The 15,535-nt window shown below is 39.9% G+C and overlaps 1 protein-coding gene across 1 annotated transcript in view; it reads right to left on the bottom strand.

Annotated features, from left to right (window-relative positions):
• LOC756739 overlaps positions 1 to 6,905 on the bottom strand; it is a 21,058-nt gene extending 14,153 nt beyond the window's left edge. Inside the window, exon 1 of the mRNA XM_030983594.1 lies at positions 6,871 to 6,905. Within this exon, the coding sequence (XP_030839454.1) occupies positions 6,871 to 6,905 (35 nt within the window). The remainder of the gene's footprint in view (positions 1 to 6,870) is intronic.
• Between the last annotated feature and the right edge of the window lie 8,630 nt (positions 6,906 to 15,535).

Here is a 15,535-nt window from a genome sequence, read left to right as displayed (position 1 = left end):
AGTTTGAAGTGAAAATTATCCAGTGGTTCTTGAGATATCGCGATAACGATCTCAATGTATTGAATTTCATAAGTTGACCTCTGTGACCCTTGACCTTTGACCTACGTGCTCCAAAATCTAATCAGATCGTCTTCCTATGGTGATACATACTATCCTTAAGTTTGAAGTTTTTACATCTCCAGTGGTTCTTGAGATATCATGATAACAATCTCAATATATGGAATTTCATAAGTTGACCTCTGTGACCCTTGACCTTTGACAAACGTGCTCCAAAATCTAATCAGATCGTCTTCCTATGGTGATACATACTATCCTTAAGTTTGAAGTTTAAATCTCAAATGGTTGTTGAGATATCGCGCTAACAAAGTCAATACAAGGAATTTCATAAGTTGACCCCTGTGACCTTTGACCTACGTACTCCAAAATCTAATCAAATCGTCTTCCTATGGTGATGAATACTATTCCCGAGTCTTAAGTTTAAATCTTAAATGGTTCTTGAGATATTGTGATAACGGTCAAACGGGACGGACGTACGGACGGACAACCCGAAAACATGATGCCTCCGGCATCACCTTCGGTGGCGGAGGCATAAAAATATTTTCCTCCAAAATGCTGAACCACCCCGGACCTTCTAATTTTGGCCCGAAAGTTGTGATAATTCAAATTTTTACAATATTTGCCCCTACGCCCCTTCCAAAGGGATATGGGGGTCAGGATCCATCTAATGGCATGTATGTACATTGATTGTGGGGAAACTAGCCTATTCACAAAATATAATATTTTCCTCGAAAATGCTGAACCACCCCGGCCCTTACCATTTTGGCCTGAAATTGGTGTTTATTCAAATTATCACAATATTTGCCCCTATGCCCTTTTCAAAGGGATATGGGGGTCAAGATCCATCTAATGGCATGTAGGTACATTCATTGTGGGGAAACTAGCCTATTAAAAAAAATATATATTTTCCTCCAAAATCCTGAACCACCCCGGCCCTTACCATTTCGGCCTGAAATTGGTGTTTATTCAAATTATCACAATATTTGCCCCTACGCCCCTTTCAAAGGGATATGGGGGTCAAGATCCATCTAATGGCATGTATGGACATTCATTGTGGGGAAACTAACCTATTAAAAAAAATATATATTTTCCTCCAAAATGCTGAGCCACCCCGGACCTTCTAATTTCGGCCTGAAAGTTGTGATAATTCAAATTTTTACAATATTTGCCCCTACGCCCCTTCCAAAGGGATATGGGGGTCAGGATCCATCTAATGGCATGTATGTACATTCATTGTAGGGAAACTAGCCTATTAAAAAAAATATATATTTTCCTCCAAAATGCTGAACCACCCCGGCCCTTACAATTTCGGCCCTAAAGTTGTGATAATTAAAATTTTTACAATATTTGCCCCTACGCCCCTTTCAAAGGGATATGGGGGTCAGGATCCATCTAATGGCATGTATGGACATTCATTGTGGGGAAACTAACCTATTAAAACAAATATATATTTTCCTCCAAAATGCTGAACCACCCCGGACCTTCTAATTTCGGCCCGAAAGTTGTGATAATTAAAATTTTTACAATATTTGCCCCTACGCCCCTTTCAAAGGGATACGGGGGTCAGGATCCATGTAATGGCATGTATGTAGATTCATTGTGGGGAAACTAGCCTATTAAAAAATAATAATATTTTCCTCGAAAATGCTGAACCACCCCGGCCCTTCTAATTTCGGCACGAAAGTTGTGATAATTCAAATTTTTACAATATTTGCCCCTACGCCCCTTTCAAAGGGATACGGGGGTCAGGATCCATGTAATGGCATGTATGTACATTCATTGTGGGGAAACTAGCCTATTAAAAAAAATATATATTTTCCTCCAAAATGCTGAACGACCCCGGCCCTTACAATTTCGGCCCGAAAGTTGTGATCATTAAAATTTTTACAAAATTTGCCACTACGCCCCTTTCAAAGGGATATGGGGGTCAGGATCCATCTAATGGCATGTATTGACATTCATTGTGGGGAAACTAACCTATTAAAAAAAAATGTATATTTTCCTCCAAAATCCTGAACCACCCCGGCCCTTACCATTTCGGCCTGAAATTGGTGTTTATTCAAATTATCACAATATTTGCCCCTACGCCCCTTTCAAAGGGATATGGGGCTCAAGATCCATCTAATGGCATGTATGGACATTCATTGTGGGAAAACTAACCTATTAAAAAAAATATATATTTTCCTCCAAAATGCTGAGCCACCCCGGACCTTCTAATTTCGGCCCGAAAGTTGTGATAATTCAAATTTTTACAATATTTGCCCCTACGCCCCTTTCAAAGGGATACGGGGGTCAGGATCCATGTAATGGCATGTATGTAGATTCATTGTGGGGAAACTAGCCTATTAAAAAAAAAAAATATTTTCCTCGAAAATGCTGAACCACCCCGGCCCTTCTAATTTCGGCACGAAAGTTGTGATAATTCAAATTTTTACAATATTTGCCCCTACGCCCCTTCCAAAGGGATATGGGGGTCAGGATCCATCTAATGGCATGTATGTACATTCATTGTAGGGAAACAAGCCTATTAAAAAAATATATATTTTCCTCCAAAATGCTGAACCACCCCGGCCCTTACAATTTCGGCCCTAAAGTTGTGATAATTAAAATTTTTACAATATTTGCCCCTACGCCCCTTTCAAAGGGATATGGGGGTCAGGATCCATCTAATGGCATGTATGGACATTCATTGTGGGGAAACTAACCTATTAAAACAAATATATATTTTCCTCCAAAATGCTGAACCATCCCGAACCTTCTAATTTCGGCCCGAAAGTTGTGATAATTAAAATTTTTACAATATTTGCCCCTACGCCCCTTTCAAAGGGATACGGGGGTCAGGATCCATGTAATGGCATGTATGTACATTCATTGTGGGGAAACTAGCCTATTAAAAAAAATATATATTTTCCTCCAAAATGCTGAACGACCCCGGCCCTTACAATTTCGGCCCGAAAGTTGTGATCATTAAAATTTTTACAAAATTTGCCACTACGCCCCTTTCAAAGGGATATGGGGGTCAGGATCCATCTAATGGCATGTATGGACATTCATTGTGGGGAAACTAACCTATTAAAAAAAAATGTATATTTTCCTCCAAAATCCTGAACCACCCCGGCCCTTACCATTTCGGCCTGAAATTGGTGTTCATTCAAATTATCACAATATTTGCCCCTACGCCCCTTTCAAAGGGATATGGGGGTCAAGATCCATCTAATGGCATGTAGGTACATTCATTGTGGAGAAACTAGCCTATTAAAAAAAAAATATTTTCCTCCAAAATGCTGAACCACCCCGGCCCTTACCATTTCGGCCTGAATTGGGTGTTTATTCAAATTATCACAATATTTGCCCCTACGCCCGTTTCAAAGGGATATGGGGGTCAAGATCCATCTAATGGCATGTATGGACATTCATTGTGGGGAAACTAACCTATTAAAAAAATATATATTTTCCTCCAAAATGCTGAACCACCCCGGCCCTTACAATTTCGGCACGAAAGTTGTGATAATTCAAATTTTTACAATATTTGCCCCTACGCCCCTTTCAAAGGGATATGGGGGTCAGGATCCATCTAATGGCATGTATGGACATTCATTGTGGGGAAACTAACCTATTAAAACAAATATATATTTTCCTCCAAAATGCTGAACCACCCCGGACTTTCTAATTTCGGCCCGAAAGTTGTGATAATTAAAATTTTTACAATATTTGCCCCTACGCCCCTTTCAAAGGGATACGGGGGTCAGGATCCATGTAATGGCATGTATGTACATTCATTGTGGGGAAACTAGCCTATTCAAAAAATATAATATTTTCCTCGAAAATGCTGAACCACCCCGGCCCTTACCATTTTGGCCTGAAATTGGTGTTTATTCAAATTATCACAATATTTGCCCCTATGCCCCTTTCAAAGGGATATGGGGGTCAAGATCCATCTAATGGCATGTAGGTACATTCATTGTGGAGAAACTAGCCTATTAAAAAAAATAATATTTTCCTCCAAAATGCTGAACCACCCCGGCCCTTACCATTTCGGCCTGAATTGGGTGTTTATTCAAATTATCACAATATTTGCCCCTACGCCCGTTTCAAAGGGATATGGGGGTCAAGATCCATCTAATGGCATGTATGGACATTCATTGTGGGGAAACTAACCTATTAAAAAAATATATATTTTCCTCCAAAATGCTGAACCACCCCGGCCCTTCTAATTTCGGCACGAAAGTTGTGATGATTCAAATTTTTACAATATTTGCCCCTACGCCCCTTCCAAAGGGATATGGGGGTCAGGATCCATCTAATGGCATGTATGTACATTCATTGTAGGGAAAGAAGCCTATTAAAAAAAATATATATTTTCCTCCAAAATGCTGAACCACCCCGGCCCTTACAATTTCGGCCCTCAAGTTGTGATAATTAAAATTTTTACAATATTTGCCCCTACGCCCCTTTCAAAGGGATACGGGGGTCAGGATCCATGTAATGGCATGTATGTACATTCATTGTAGGGAAACTAGCCTATTAAAAAAAATATATATTTTCCTCCAAAATGCTGAACCACCCCGGCCCTTACAATTTCGGCCCTAAAGTTGTGATAATTCAAATTTTTACAATATTTGCCCCTACGCCCCTTTCAAAGGGATATGGGGGTCAGGATCCATCTAATGGCATGTATGGACATTCATTGTGGGGAAACTAACCTATTAAAACAAATATATATTTTCCTCCAAAATGCTGAACCACCCCGGACCTTCTAATTTCGGCCCGAAAGTTGTGATAATTAAAATTTTTACAATATTTGCCCCTACGCCCCTTTCAAAGGGATACGGGGGTCAGGATCCATGTAATGGCATGTATGTACATTCATTGTGGGAAAACTAGCCTATTAAAAAAAATATATATTTTCCTCCAAAATGCTGAACGACCCCGGCCCTTACAATTTCGGCCTGAATTGGGTGTTTATTCAAATTATCACAATATTTGCCCCTACGCCCGTTTCAAAGGGATATGGGGGTCAAGATCCATCTAATGGCATGTATGGACATTCATTGTGGGGAAACTAACCTATTAAAAAAAATATATATTTTCCTCCAAAATGCTGAACCACCCCGGCCCTTACAATTTCGGCACGAAAGTTGTGATAATTCAAATTTTTACAATATTTGCCCCTACGCCCCTTTCAAAGGGATATGGGGGTCAGGATCCATCTAATGGCATGTATGGACATTCATTGTGGGGAAACTAACCTATTAAAACAAATATATATTTTCCTCCAAAATGCTGAACCACCCCGGACCTTCTAATTTCGGCCCGAAAGTTGTGATAATTAAAATTTTTACAATACTTGCCCCTACGCCCCTTTCAAAGGGATACGGGGGTCAGGATCCATGTAATGGCATGTATGTACATTCATTGTGGGAAAACTAGCCTATTAAAAAAAATATATATTTTCCTCCAAAATGCTGAACGACCCCGGCCCTTACAATTTCGGCCCGAAAGTTGTGATCATTAAAATTTTTACAAAATTTGCCACTACGCCCCTTTCAAAGGGATATGGGGGTCAGGATCCATCTAATGGCATGTATGGACATTCATTGTGGGGAAACTAACCTATTAAAAAAAAATGTATATTTTCCTCCAAAATCCTGAACCACCCCGGCCCTTCTAATTTCGGCACGAAAGTTGTGATAATTCAAATTTTTACAATATTTGCCCCTACGCCCCTTCCAAAGGGATATGGGGGTCAGGATCCATCTAATGGCATGTATGCACATTCATTGTGGGGAAACTAACCTATTAAAACAAATATATATTTTCCTCCAAAATGCTGAACCATCCCGGACCTTCTAATTTCGGCCCGAAAGTTGTGATAATTAAAATTTTTACAATATTTGCCCCTACGCCCCTTTCAAAGGGATACGGGGGTCAGGATCCATGTAATGGCATGTATGTACATTCATTGTGGGGAAACTAGCCTATTAAAAAAAAAATATATTTTCCTCCAAAATGCTGAACGACCCCGGCCCTTACAATTTCGGCCCGAAAGTTGTGATCATTAAAATTTTTACAAAATTTGCCACTACGCCCCTTTCAAAGGGATATGGGGGTCAGGATCCATCTAATGGCATGTATGGACATTCATTGTGGGGAAACTAACCTATTAAAAAAAAATGTATATTTTCCTCCAAAATCCTGAACCACCCCGGCCCTTACCATTTCGGCCTGAAATTGGTGTTCATTCAAATTATCACAATATTTGCCCCTACGCCCCTTTCAAAGGGATATGGGGGTCAAGATCCATCTAATGGCATGTAGGTACATTCATTGTGGAGAAACTAGCCTATTAAAAAAAAAAATATTTTCCTCCAAAATGCTGAACCACCCCGGCCCTTACCATTTCGGCCTGAATTGGGTGTTTATTCAAATTATCACAATATTTGCCCCTACGCCCGTTTCAAAGGGATATGGGGGTCAAGATCCATCTAATGGCATGTATGGACATTCATTGTGGGGAAACTAACCTATTAAAAAAAATATATATTTTCCTCCAAAATGCTGAACCACCCCGGCCCTTACAATTTCGGCACGAAAGTTGTGATAATTCAAATTTTTACAATATTTGCCCCTACGCCCCTTTCAAAGGGATATGGGGGTCAGGATCCATCTAATGGCATGTATGGACATTCATTGTGGGGAAACTAACCTATTAAAACAAATATATTTTTCCTCCAAAATGCTGAACCACCCCGGACCTTCTAATTTCGGCCCGAAAGTTGTGATAATTAAAATTTTGACAATATTTGCCCCTACGCCCGTTTCAAAGGGATACGGGGGTCAGGATCCATGTAATGGCATGTATGTACATTCATTGTGGGGAAACTAGCCTATTCAAAAAATATAATATTTTCCTCGAAAATGCTGAACCACCCCGGCCCTTACCATTTTGGCCTGAAATTGGTGTTTATTCAAATTATCACAATATTTGCCCCTATGCCCCTTTCAAAGGGATATGGGGGTCAAGATCCATCTAATGGCATGTAGGTACATTCATTGTGGAGAAACTAGCCTATTCAAAAAAATAATATTTTCCTCCAAAATGCTGAACCACCCCGGCCCTTACCATTTCGGCCTGAATTGGGTGTTTATTCAAATTATCACAATATTTGCCCCTACGCCCGTTTCAAAGGGATATGGGGGTCAAGATCCATCTAATGGCATGTATGGACATTCATTGTGGGGAAACTAACCTATTAAAAAAATATATATTTTCCTCCAAAATGCTGAACCACCCCGGCCCTTCTAATTTCGGCACGAAAGTTGTGATGATTCAAATTTTTACAATATTTGCCCCTACGCCCCTTCCAAAGGGATATGGGGGTCAGGATCCATCTAATGGCATGTATGTACATTCATTGTAGGGAAAGAAGCCTATTAAAAAAAAAATATATTTTCCTCCAAAATGCTGAACCACCCCGGCCCTTACAATTTCGGCCTCAAGTTGTGATAATTAAAATTTTTACAATATTTGCCCCTACGCCCCTTTCAAAGGGATACGGGGGTCAGGATCCATGTAATGGCATGTATGTACATTCATTGTAGGGAAACTAGCCTATTAAAAAAAATATATATTTTCCTCCAAAATGCTGAACCACCCCGGCCCTTACAATTTCGGCCCTAAAGTTGTGATAATTCAAATTTTTACAATATTTGCCCCTACGCCCCTTTCAAAGGGATATGGGGGTCAGGATCCATCTAATGGCATGTATGGACATTCATTGTGGGGAAACTAACCTATTAAAACAAATATATATTTTCCTCCAAAATGCTGAACCACCCCGGACCTTCTAATTTCGGCCCGAAAGTTGTGATAATTAAAATTTTTACAATATTTGCCCCTACGCCCCTTTCAAAGGGATACGGGGGTCAGGATCCATGTAATGGCATGTATGTACATTCATTGTGGGAAAACTAGCCTATTAAAAAAATATATATTTTCCTCCAAAATGCTGAACGACCCCGGCCCTTACAATTTCGGCCTGAATTGGGTGTTTATTCAAATTATCACAATATTTGCCCCTACGCCCGTTTCAAAGGGATATGGGGGTCAAGATCCATCTAATGGCATGTATGGACATTCATTGTGGGGAAACTAACCTATTAAAAAAAATATATATTTTCCTCCAAAATGCTGAACCACCCCGGCCCTTACAATTTCGGCACGAAAGTTGTGATAATTCAAATTTTTACAATATTTGCCCCTACGCCCCTTTCAAAGGGATATGGGGGTCAGGATCCATCTAATGGCATGTATGGACATTCATTGTGGGGAAACTAACCTATTAAAACAATATATATTTTCCTCCAAAATGCTGAACCACCCCGGACCTTCTAATTTCGGCCCGAAAGTTGTGATAATTAAAATTTTTACAATACTTGCCCCTACGCCCCTTTCAAAGGGATACGGGGGTCAGGATCCATGTAATGGCATGTATGTACATTCATTGTGGGAAAACTAGCCTATTAAAAAAAATATATATTTTCCTCCAAAATGCTGAACGACCCCGGCCCTTACAATTTCGGCCCGAAAGTTGTGATCATTAAAATTTTTACAAAATTTGCCACTACGCCCCTTTCAAAGGGATATGGGGGTCAGGATCCATCTAATGGCATGTATGGACATTCATTGTGGGGAAACTAACCTATTAAAAAAAAATGTATATTTTCCTCCAAAATCCTGAACCACCCCGGCCCTTCTAATTTCGGCACGAAAGTTGTGATAATTCAAATTTTTACAATATTTGCCCCTACGCCCCTTCCAAAGGGATATGGGGGTCAGGATCCATCTAATGGCATGTATGCACATTCATTGTGGGGAAACTAACCTATTAAAACAAATATATATTTTCCTCCAAAATGCTGAACCATCCCGGACCTTCTAATTTCGGCCCGAAAGTTGTGATAATTAAAATTTTTACAATATTTGCCCCTACGCCCCTTTCAAAGGGATACGGGGGTCAGGATCCATGTAATGGCATGTATGTACATTCATTGTGGGGAAACTAGCCTATTAAAAAAAATATATATTTTCCTCCAAAATGCTGAACGACCCCGGCCCTTACAATTTCGGCCCGAAAGTTGTGATCATTAAAATTTTTACAAAATTTGCCACTACGCCCCTTTCAAAGGGATATGGGGGTCAGGATCCATCTAATGGCATGTATGGACATTCATTGTGGGGAAACTAACCTATTAAAAAAAAATAATATTTTCCTCGAAAATGCTGAACCACCCCGGCCCTTACCATTTTGGCCTGAAATTGGTGTTTATTCAAATTATCACAATATTTGCCCCTATGCCCCTTTCAAAGGGATATGGGGGTCAAGATCCATCTAATGGCATGTAGGTACATTCATTGTGGAGAAACTAGCCTATTAAAAAAAATAATATTTTCCTCCAAAATGCTGAACCACCCCGGCCCTTACCATTTCGGCCTGAATTGGGTGTTTATTCAAATTATCACAATATTTGCCCCTACGCCCGTTTCAAAGGGATATGGGGGTCAAGATCCATCTAATGGCATGTATGGACATTCATTGTGGGGAAACTAACCTATTAAAAAAAATATATATTTTCCTCCAAAATGCTGAACCACCCCGGCCCTTCTAATTTCGGCACGAAAGTTGTGATGATTCAAATTTTTACAATATTTGCCCCTACGCCCCTTCCAAAGGGATATGGGGGTCAGGATCCATCTAATGGCATGTATGTACATTCATTGTAGGGAAAGAAGCCTATTAAAAAAAATATATATTTTCCTCCAAAATGCTGAACCACCCCGGCCCTTACAATTTCGGCCCTCAAGTTGTGATAATTAAAATTTTTACAATATTTGCCCCTACGCCCCTTTCAAAGGGATACGGGGGTCAGGATCCATGTAATGGCATGTATGTACATTCATTGTAGGGAAACTAGCCTATTAAAAAAAATATATATTTTCCTCCAAAATGCTGAACCACCCCGGCCCTTACAATTTCGGCCCTAAAGTTGTGATAATTCAAATTTTTACAATATTTGCCCCTACGCCCCTTTCAAAGGGATATGGGGGTCAGGATCCATCTAATGGCATGTATGGACATTCATTGTGGGGAAACTAACCTATTAAAACAAATATATATTTTCCTCCAAAATGCTGAACCACCCCGGACCTTCTAATTTCGGCCCGAAAGTTGTGATAATTAAAATTTTTACAATATTTGCCCCTACGCCCCTTTCAAAGGGATACGGGGGTCAGGATCCATGTAATGGCATGTATGTACATTCATTGTGGGAAAACTAGCCTATTAAAAAAAATATATATTTTCCTCCAAAATGCTGAACGACCCCGGCCCTTACAATTTCGGCCTGAATTGGTGTTTATTCAAATTATCACAATATTTGCCCCTACGCCCGTTTCAAAGGGATATGGGGGTCAAGATCCATCTAATGGCATGTATGGACATTCATTGTGGGGAAACTAACCTATTAAAAAAAATATATATTTTCCTCCAAAATGCTGAACCACCCCGGCCCTTACAATTTCGGCACGAAAGTTGTGATAATTCAAATTTTTACAATATTTGCCCCTACGCCCCTTTCAAAGGGATATGGGGGTCAGGATCCATCTAATGGCATGTATGGACATTCATTGTGGGGAAACTAACCTATTAAAACAAATATATATTTTCCTCCAAAATGCTGAACCACCCCGGACCTTCTAATTTCGGCCCGAAAGTTGTGATAATTAAAATTTTTACAATACTTGCCCCTACGCCCCTTTCAAAGGGATACGGGGGTCAGGATCCATGTAATGGCATGTATGTACATTCATTGTGGGAAAACTAGCCTATTAAAAAAAATATATATTTTCCTCCAAAATGCTGAACGACCCCGGCCCTTACAATTTCGGCCCGAAAGTTGTGATCATTAAAATTTTTACAAAATTTGCCACTACGCCCCTTTCAAAGGGATATGGGGGTCAGGATCCATCTAATGGCATGTATGGACATTCATTGTGGGGAAACTAACCTATTAAAAAAAAATGTATATTTTCCTCCAAAATCCTGAACCACCCCGGCCCTTCTAATTTCGGCACGAAAGTTGTGATAATTCAAATTTTTACAATATTTGCCCCTACGCCCCTTCCAAAGGGATATGGGGGTCAGGATCCATCTAATGGCATGTATGCACATTCATTGTGGGGAAACTAACCTATTAAAACAAATATATATTTTCCTCCAAAATGCTGAACCATCCCGGACCTTCTAATTTCGGCCCGAAAGTTGTGATAATTAAAATTTTTACAATATTTGCCCCTACGCCCCTTTCAAAGGGATACGGGGGTCAGGATCCATGTAATGGCATGTATGTACATTCATTGTGGGGAAACTAGCCTATTAAAAAAAATATATATTTTCCTCCAAAATGCTGAACGACCCCGGCCCTTACAATTTCGGCCCGAAAGTTGTGATCATTAAAATTTTTACAAAATTTGCCACTACGCCCCTTTCAAAGGGATATGGGGGTCAGGATCCATCTAATGGCATGTATGGACATTCATTGTGGGGAAACTAACCTATTAAAAAAAAATGTATATTTTCCTCCAAAATCCTGAACCACCCCGGCCCTTACCATTTCGGCCTGAAATTGGTGTTCATTCAAATTATCACAATATTTGCCCCTACGCCCCTTTCAAAGGGATATGGGGGTCAAGATCCATCTAATGGCATGTAGGTACATTCATTGTGGAGAAACTAGCCTATTAAAAAAAAAATATTTTCCTCCAAAATGCTGAACCACCCCGGCCCTTACCATTTCGGCCTGAATTGGGTGTTTATTCAAATTATCACAATATTTGCCCCTACGCCCGTTTCAAAGGGATATGGGGGTCAAGATCCATCTAATGGCATGTATGGACATTCATTGTGGGGAAACTAACCTATTAAAAAAAATATATATTTTCCTCCAAAATGCTGAACCACCCCGGCCCTTACAATTTCGGCACGAAAGTTGTGATAATTAAAATTTTTACAATATTTGCCCCTACGCCCCTTTCAAAGGGATACGGGGGTCAGGATCCATGTAATGGCATGTATGTACATTCATTGTGGGGAAACTAGCCTATTCAAAAAATATAATATTTTCCTCGAAAATGCTGAACCACCCCGGCCCTTACCATTTTGGCCTGAAATTGGTGTTTATTCAAATTATCACAATATTTGCCCCTATGCCCCTTTCAAAGGGATATGGGGGTCAAGATCCATCTAATGGCATGTAGGTACATTCATTGTGGAGAAACTAGCCTATTAAAAAAATAATATTTTCCTCCAAAATGCTGAACCACCCCGGCCCTTACCATTTCGGCCTGAATTGGGTGTTTATTCAAATTATCACAATATTTGCCCCTACGCCCGTTTCAAAGGGATATGGGGGTCAAGATCCATCTAATGGCATGTATGGACATTCATTATGGGGAAACTAACCTATTAAAAAAAATATATATTTTCCTCCAAAATGCTGAACCACCCCGGCCCTTCTAATTTCGGCACGAAAGTTGTGATGATTCAAATTTTTACAATATTTGCCCCTACGCCCCTTCCAAAGGGATATGGGGGTCAGGATCCATCTAATGGCATGTATGTACATTCATTGTAGGGAAACAAGTCTATTAAAAAAAATATATTTTTCCTCCAAAATGCTGAACCACCCCGGCCCTTACAATTTCGGCCCTCAAGTTGTGATAATTAAAATTTTTACAATATTTGCCCCTACGCCCCTTTCAAAGGGATACGGGGGTCAGGATCCATGTAATGGCATGTATGTACATTCATTGTAGGGAAACTAGCCTATTAAAAAAAATATATATTTTCCTCCAAAATGCTGAACCACCCCGGCCCTTACAATTTCGGCCCTAAAGTTGTGATAATTCAAATTTTTACAATATTTGCCCCTACGCCCCTTTCAAAGGGATATGGGGGTCAGGATCCATCTAATGGCATGTATGGACATTCATTGTGGGGAAACTAACCTATTAAAACAAATATATATTTTCCTCCAAAATGCTGAACCACCCCGGACCTTCTAATTTCGGCCCGAAAGTTGTGATAATTAAAATTTTTACAATATTTGCCCCTACGCCCCTTTCAAAGGGATACGGGGGTCAGGATCCATGTAATGGCATGTATGTACATTCATTGTGGGAAAACTAGCCTATTAAAAAAAATATATATTTTCCTCCAAAATGCTGAACGACCCCGGCCCTTACAATTTCGGCCTGAATTGGGTGTTTATTCAAATTATCACAATATTTGCCCCTACGCCCCTTTCAAAGGGATATGGGGGTCAAGATCCATCTAATGGCATGTATGGACATTCATTGTGGGGAAACTAACCTATTAAAAAAAAATATATATTTTCCTCCAAAATGCTGAACCACCCCGGCCCTTACAATTTCGGCACGAAAGTTGTGATAATTCAAATTTTTACAATATTTGCCCCTACGCCCCTTTCAAAGGGATATGGGGGTCAGGATCCATCTAATGGCATGTATGGACATTCATTGTGGGGAAACTAACCTATTAAAACAAATATATATTTTCCTCCAAAATGCTGAACCACCCCGGACCTTCTAATTTCGGCCCGAAAGTTGTGATAATTAAAATTTTTACAATACTTGCCCCTACGCCCCTTTCAAAGGGATACGGGGGTCAGGATCCATGTAATGGCATGTATGTACATTCATTGTGGGAAAACTAGCCTATTAAAAAAAATATATATTTTCCTCCAAAATGCTGAACGACCCCGGCCCTTACAATTTCGGCCCGAAAGTTGTGATCATTAAAATTTTTACAAAATTTGCCACTACGCCCCTTTCAAAGGGATATGGGGGTCAGGATCCATCTAATGGCATGTATGGACATTCATTGTGGGGAAACTAACCTATTAAAAAAAATGTATATTTTCCTCCAAAATCCTGAACCACCCCGGCCCTTCTAATTTCGGCACGAAAGTTGTGATAATTCAAATTTTTACAATATTTGCCCCTACGCCCCTTCCAAAGGGATATGGGGGTCAGGATCCATCTAATGGCATGTATGCACATTCATTGTGGGGAAACTAACCTATTAAAACAAATATATATTTTCCTCCAAAATGCTGAACCACCCCGGCCCTTACAATTTCGGCCCTAAAGTTGTGATAATTAAAATTTTTACAATATTTGCCTCTACGCCCCTTTCAAAGGGATATGGGGGTCAGGATCCATGTAATGGCATGTATGTACATTCATTGTGGGGAAACTAGCCTATTCAAAAAATATAATATTTTCCTCGAAAATGCTGAACCACCCCGGCCCTTACCATTTCGGCCTGAATTGGGTGTTTATTCAAATTATCACAATATTTGCCCCTACGCCCGTTTCAAAGGGATATGGGGGTCAAGATCCATCTAATGGCATGTATGGACATTCATTGTGGGGAAACTAACCTATTAAAAAAAAATATATTTCCTCCAAAATGCTGAACCACCCCGGCCCTTCTAATTTCGGCACGAAAGTTGTGATAATTCAAATTTTTACAATATTTGCCCCTACGCCCCTTCCAAAGGGATATGGGGGTCAGGATCCATCTAATGGCATGTATGTACATTCATTGTAGGGAAACTAGCCTATTAAAAAAATATATATTTTCCTCCAAAATGCTGAACCACCCCGGCCCTTACAATTTCGGCCCGAAAGTTGTGATAATTAAAATGTTTACAATATTTGCCCCTACGCCCCTTTCAAAGGGATATGGGGGTCAGGATCCATCTAATGGCATGTATGGACATTCATTGTGGGGAAACTAACCTATTAAAACAAATATATATTTTCCTCCAAAATGCTGAACCACCCCGGACCTTCTAATTTCGGCCCGAAAGTTGTGATAATTAAAATTTTTACAATATTTGCCCCTACGCCCCTTTCAAAGGGATACGGGGGTCAGGATCCATGTAATGGCCTGTATGTACATTCATTGTGGGGAAACTAGCCTATTAAAAAAATATATATTTTCCTCCAAAATGCTGAACGACCCCGGCCCTTACAATTTCGGCCCGAAAGTTGTGATCATTAAAATTTTTACAAAATTTGCCACTACGCCCCTTTCAAAGGGATATGGGGGTCAGGATCCATCTAATGGCATGTATGGACATTCATTGTGGGGAAACTAACCTATTAAAAAAATATATATTTTCCTCCAAAATGCTGAGCCACCCCGGACCTTACCATTTCGGCCCGAAAGTTGTGATAATTCAAATTTTTACAATATTTGCCCCTACGCCCCTTTCAAAGGGATACGGGGGTCAGGATCCGTGTAATGGCATGTATGTACATTCATTGTGGGGAAACTAGCCTATTAAAAAAAATATATATTTTCCTCGAAAATGCTGAACCACCCCGGCC

This window comes from Strongylocentrotus purpuratus, unplaced genomic scaffold, assembly GCF_000002235.5.
Source record: "Strongylocentrotus purpuratus isolate Spur 01 unplaced genomic scaffold, Spur_5.0 spur5_scaffold_13, whole genome shotgun sequence".
NCBI classification, from domain to species: domain Eukaryota; kingdom Metazoa; phylum Echinodermata; class Echinoidea; order Camarodonta; family Strongylocentrotidae; genus Strongylocentrotus; species Strongylocentrotus purpuratus.
This window is presented reverse-complemented; position numbering and strand designations above follow the sequence as displayed.